This window comes from Centroberyx gerrardi, chromosome 12 (assembly GCF_048128805.1).
Source record: "Centroberyx gerrardi isolate f3 chromosome 12, fCenGer3.hap1.cur.20231027, whole genome shotgun sequence".
In the NCBI taxonomy this organism is placed as follows: Eukaryota; Metazoa; Chordata; class Actinopteri; order Beryciformes; family Berycidae; genus Centroberyx; species Centroberyx gerrardi.
Genome location: NC_136008.1, coordinates 16,299,165 through 16,304,866, shown reverse-complemented (window position 1 = coordinate 16,304,866; position 5,702 = coordinate 16,299,165). Strand labels below are relative to the sequence as shown.

At 38.8% G+C, this 5,702-nt stretch overlaps 1 protein-coding gene across 2 annotated transcripts; it reads right to left on the bottom strand.

The window, feature by feature from the left end:
* Positions 1-1,018: 1,018 nt before the first annotated feature.
* LOC139914127 (uncharacterized) lies at positions 1,019-5,484 on the bottom strand. 2 transcript variants are annotated; one of them, XM_078287159.1, is made up of 6 exons: positions 5,399-5,484; positions 4,254-4,349; positions 3,652-4,011; positions 3,195-3,536; positions 2,547-3,023; positions 1,019-2,412 (listed from the first exon to the last, which is right to left on the bottom strand). In XM_078287159.1, the coding sequence occupies exons 2-6, from the start codon at positions 4,294-4,296 to the stop codon at positions 2,033-2,035; spliced, it is 1,602 nt and encodes a 533-aa protein (XP_078143285.1). In that variant the 5' UTR covers positions 4,297-4,349; positions 5,399-5,484; the 3' UTR covers positions 1,019-2,032. The 2 variants fall into 2 exon arrangements, with proteins under 2 accessions (XP_078143285.1, XP_071758434.2); XM_071902333.2 differs by lacking the exon at positions 5,399-5,484 and having other exon boundaries at positions 2,547-3,024; positions 3,199-3,536; positions 4,254-4,439.
* Positions 5,485-5,702: the final 218 nt, after the last annotated feature.

The following is a 5,702-nucleotide window of genomic DNA, read 5'->3' as shown; positions in this document are numbered from 1 at the left end:
AATGTTTGGAACCTTAGACAGCATGATTTAATTTGCTGCATTCAACCTTTTGATGGAGTGAACACATTCTGTTTGGTATTGAGTGAGGCCAAATCATTTCTATGATGAGCTGATATGGACTTGAGTTCTGTTTTTCTGTCCTGCATGTAGACATTTATCTCATTTGCTACTACACTTTTAATAAATATAGTTTATCAGGTTTTGTAGCATCTCACACTTGAATTGGGATTAGGGCAAATTAGGTTGCATTACACTGATCCCAGTGAAGGTGAATTATGTTTATCACCATAATCTCTAAAACTGTGGAAGGAGTGACCACTGGGTTTCCATGGAGAGGTGTACACAAAAGGGTGTGGCGTGGGAATGTCTCCAGGGGTCAGGAGTGAGGGTGAAGGGGTCAGAGGTCAGAGCCAGCTGGACAGCACACAAGAGGAGACGAGGGTGAGAAAAGGAGGAGGGGTGCTGGTCCAGAGACTGACTGACTGGACCCAATGGGACATTAACATTGAACTGATGGGAGGCTCACTGACCAATGCCTTTTCAGGGAAAAACTAAGCTATGACACACTCATGTGTAATGGTCCGTGGTAATTGACAAGTGACAAGACTCTCATTGTGGATGCAAAAGCAGCGATCAAAATGCAGTGGTGGATTACAAGCTATACTAGTATTTCATGGTTATATGGAGTTAGATCATGTTTTATTCTATTATGCAAACATTGTTTATTAATAAAATTGTTATAAGAACTTTCATTCAAAACTGAACATTGATAGCATATTGAAAAGTCCTGCAAAGCATGAAAGTCACTTTTTCCCATAGAGGAATCCTTATGAATGTGGAATGTTACAAGGGATTTACTGAATAGACATAAAATTTAATATTGCATCAGTTTGTAGTTTAATGCTTTGCCTCAGAATATACCAAATATCTCTCTATATCATTTGAGGAATTGGAATTGACAGCTGATGTAACTGAACATTCATGATCACGTATGTTAAATAAAGTACATACAAATACATACACAAATAATCTTTTTTATTTTTTAATCACTCATCTCTTGAACATGTACCAACTGACATTTAAAACCCATTTAACTATGGAGTCATTCATTTTAGAAGAAGATTGTGTAAATGGGTATGTGCGTCTTTTGTCTATTGTATTGTCTGTATTGTGTTGTGTGCTGTAGATGTGTAAAATAAAAGTTTAAAAAATCGGAAAAGTTAAAAAAAGGATTGTTACAGGCAATATTGATGATTTTCCAACAATGATCAGTGTTTTCTTTCACAACAATCCTATGCAACAATCTATCTGATAACTGCAGAGACAATCTATTCACAGTTTAATTAATGCCATGCAGTTCTTAGTACAGATTGTTGAAATAAAAATTCTAACATTCAAAGTGTTTTGTCAGTGCCACTTCCTATGGGTATCGATGCCCCATGTACCTCAAGAGAGCAGACAGGAAGGTGAGCGTCTGTGTGCTCTGTCTTCCATGTGGCTGCTAGTGAAGGTCAGGTCAGTGAGGGCAGCAGGCAGTCTGGATGGGGGGCATACCCTGGTGGTCTAAAAAAGACAATCTAGGGGCCCAACCCAGGGGGTCAATATGCAAATAGTCACCCCAAGTGAAAGGCATAGAGCAGATCAATGTTCTCACATTACTCTTGCTGCCCATGACTGTGAATGTGCACGCCTACACTCTGCATGAGGTTTTCATATTCAATGAAATTCAATCAAACAATAGAAAAGGCAGCTGTATTCCGGCAAAGCTATAGAGTATGATGCAATAAGTGATGTATAGCCTACTAGATGCGGAGAGCTATGCTAAATGTAAAAGTGTTAAAATAACCCCTGACAAGTGCATAACAATCCACTGAATTGATGTTACAACAGTCAAAAAAACATTGTATTGAATGTATGATCAATGACAGCATAAATATCATGATAGTTGAATGAAAAAGCAAACAGCACAAATAGGTAATTTTTTCAATGGAGCATGATGAAAACTGCAACAAAATCTTCATAGTCTGAGGTCTCACTGGGCCTCCTCACCCGTCTCGGCACATGCATAGCAGATGAAATTGAGTTTTTCTGTCTCGGGCAAGCCTACCCACTGCTGCCCCCCAGTGGCCTCTATGGCACCTGTAATGCCACAGCCATATTGTCCTTCAGGTCCTTGTCCTGGGGCCCAGTTCTGGTAGCAGCCAGCATATGACTTGATCCAGAACCAAAAGTCGAAGCTACAGCTGTAGCGTAAGCCCAGCCAAACGTGGGACGATGTGGCATTCTTTGCCTTTTCAGCCACCCACTCGTGAATCTCTTTGGCGGTAATGTAGACAAGGTCAACATGGTGCTCCCTGCAGTAACTCATGGCTTCATTCCATGTCATGTTCTCCCGGATTAATATCAGGTTTTCTTTGGGAGGAAAATAGAAAAGAAAGATAGGGAAACACCATTTTGATACTATTTCACATGGTAAGATATTTGTGCAAAAGTGAAGAAAAAGACTGTTTAAAATGTTTTGCATTTGTGAATGATAAGCAACATACCTGGAATCAAACCTTGAATATGCACAGAGGGCATTAGAGTTGAGGACTCTGCAGTGCTATAGGTTGAAGTCCCCTCTGGTGTTGATGCAGAAATATCATCTGTAGTTATTTGCATAGTAGTCGTTGGGGTTTGATGCTGTGTTCCTGTCACAGGTGCAGTCTCTGTAGTTACACTGAGCTCGGTGCTTGAGTTCAGAGATGACACAAGATCTGTGGTATTCAATGTAGTCGGTTTGAATGTTGATGTAACATTTTGATCAGGGTGACTGCCAGTTATTACTTGCTTAGTGGTCACATTAACAGTGTTGGATTGTTCAGTAGAAGGAAGCACAGTGGTCATTTGAAATGTTGACGTTATGACCTCCGGAGATGAACTGTTTGGAAGAACTGTCTGATTTGTGACCATTTGTACTGTTACAAGTGCTTGCTGGGTACTTGTCTGTTTGGTGGTTGCTGGTGTTGCAGTTGATTTCCTTGCTGTAAGAATGAGTAATAAATTAACATAGACATTGAAAAGAGGACAATGACAGTTTCATGTTGTAAAAGATAATGCTACATAACACTGCAGTATAACTTTAAAAAATCCAAAGTCATCAGTTTGCTGACAGAGAAAGCTTATGATACCCTAAGCAAAGGACACCAACTCACCCCCATGACAAACAAATTTGCGTTTGATATCGCATCTCAGGTCATTCCACTGCCCTTTATCTTTGATTACAGCAGCAACACAATCCTGATTGCCGCGGAAGTAGTTAGGTTGATTGGGCTTCCAGTAACGGAATGATGAATTGCTTCCATCGGACCACTTCCAGCGATCTTTGAACAGGCCGATCCACACAGTCCGTGACTGGGACACTTTCTGCACTGCCTCATTCTCTTCTGCTGACTGTATGCTGACCAGGTCAGATGATAATATGTTCCTGCAATGATTCTGAGCCTCCCTCCATGATTTGCGCTCAGCAATGAAAATGTGACCAGTATCATTACTACCTGCAAGTGCAAAGATTTATAAACACATAGAAATGGTGATATTCTGCATTGAGGCACAATGTATGTTTACATCCAAAGTGAATTTGACTAATTGCAATATTGTGATTTTACTCACCATCACAGACAAAACTTTGTCGAGTATCACAGTCACTTACAAACCACTCACCACCTGGATTCATTGCTGCACAAATATCTTGATTGCTTTTTTGTGGCTCTCCTGCCTTCCAGTTAAAAAAATCCAGCCCCTTATCAGGCGAAGACCAATGCCACCTCCAAACATCTCCAATCTCCAGTCCTATCCAGGCTCTGTCTTTGTTACTTGGAACTGAAGCAATCAAATTATCCATATCTGCCGCGTTGTGAACTGTTGCCAAATCAGTGTACTTGTCTCTGCAATAGCTCTTTGCGTCTGTATAGTTCTCAGCAACATTAACAAAGTGAAAATCTGAGGAGCCCGATGTGAAGGAAGAAAATCCTGTGGAATTATCATAAGCAGTATGTTTAGCAGAAGCTGATTAGACAGCAGTTAGAACAATGGCAATAACAATAGCAACAACATCCTGTGGATAATTTCTAACTTCTATTATACCATTATATTTTAAGCAGTATTCTTGAGTATTTCAAAGGTTCGTATCTATACATATAACCAACTACCATTTATGCCAATAAATGAGATACCAGGAAAACAATATAGGAAAAAGCACATTGGACACAAACCTGAGAAAAACAGCAGACACAAAATTTGAGTCCCTTTCATCATGATGATTTGTAGTTTTCAATCTTGTTCATGGTAAACTGCAAAACAAGCATGAACTTTGTTAACAACTAACTTACATGATCTAATGAAATCATATTGTTCTCTCTGATATAGTAAATCATGGCGAACGAAGTGGCTAGCAACAGAGGGGCTGACGAATGTGAGCAACACACTATTTGTAGGTGTGTAAGAATGTCACTTGGCTTGTTTGTAGACCTCTTTACGAGCATGTGTCGTAATAGACAAAGCAGTTTTGCAAGTTCCTTTCACTCATACACATACAGTACATGCCACTTTGGTTTGTTGCTGTTGAAGAGAAATTATATTAAAACAGCTGCACATACCATGTCATGAAAAACAACGATCACCAGTGAACAACTTTGTGTAATGACATTAGGAATCTGTCGACACATGAAATATGTTATTTTTTGTTATAAAGCAATCTCCTGCAGTATGAGGTTGTGCTGAAAATTGCAATCTGTGTTAGACATCTCATCCATTAGTGACATAGTTAGTTAAGAATGAAGGTGAGCATGACTTGTGCAGTGAATTATACCCAAAATGTGAACCAATGGCTATAGTCTTTTCCTCTGTTCTATATCGAAGCTAAATAAATAATTCTGAAAAGGGACTAGGCAGGGCTGGGTTCAAATAATAATTTACTCAAGTGAGTTTGCAACCCATTCTTCACTCTGGAGAATGAGGAAGTTGCAAGATAAACTAAGCAATATATATTTGTATATCAAATCTGAATCCCAACATACATATATATATATATATATATATATATATATATATGTATGTATATATACATGTGTGTGTGTGTGTGTGTGTGTGTGTGTGTAACAGGTGTGTTAAATATGTTAAATAGGAAAAGCAACACTGTATAGTAGTAGTTGGATCAGACACAAGTTCTGCAATATTCTACCTCTCGTTTCAAAGGGGAAAACATTTTAGCACTTACTTTTCCTTGTAGGTATAGTTGTTGGCTAATTCCAAAGGTTTAATGTGTCATAATTACTCAAACGTATACCACACATCAGCATCTTCACTTCAGTTTACCATCTCACTTCTGAATTTTGATTGTAACCAAACTGTCCATGACTACCTGTGTTGAAGTCTGATGCAAATATTTGCTGCTACTTCCCCTTCCTATTTTGAATGCATCTGCAGTTTAATCTACTTCACAAAACAGTCCTTTGTTCACTGAATAGTTTTATGTATTCATAGTATTCCCATGATGTCACATCCATTTTCTACCAATATGACGCTTTACAATACACACAGCTCATTGGCTGTGATTGTCATTTGATTGTAATCACCTGTTAATTTATTACAATCACCTGTTATTTTCCTATCAAGATGGCCGTGTGTTGATGTAACAGAATACTATGAATAGTAGCCACACT

Bases quoted from the DNA above. Each gene is read 5' to 3' on its own strand.
- LOC139914127 (XM_078287159.1), bottom strand. From the start codon at position 4,296: ATGATGAAAGGGACTCAAATTTTGTGTCTGCTGTTTTTCTCAG. The intron at 4,012-4,253 runs GTTTGTGTCCAA...ATAATTCCACAG, and splicing joins GTGTCTGCTGTTTTTCTCAG to GATTTTCTTCCTTCACATCG. The intron at 3,024-3,194 runs GTGAGTTGGTGT...TCATTCTTACAG, and splicing joins CAAATTTGTTTGTCATGGGG to CAAGGAAATCAACTGCAACA.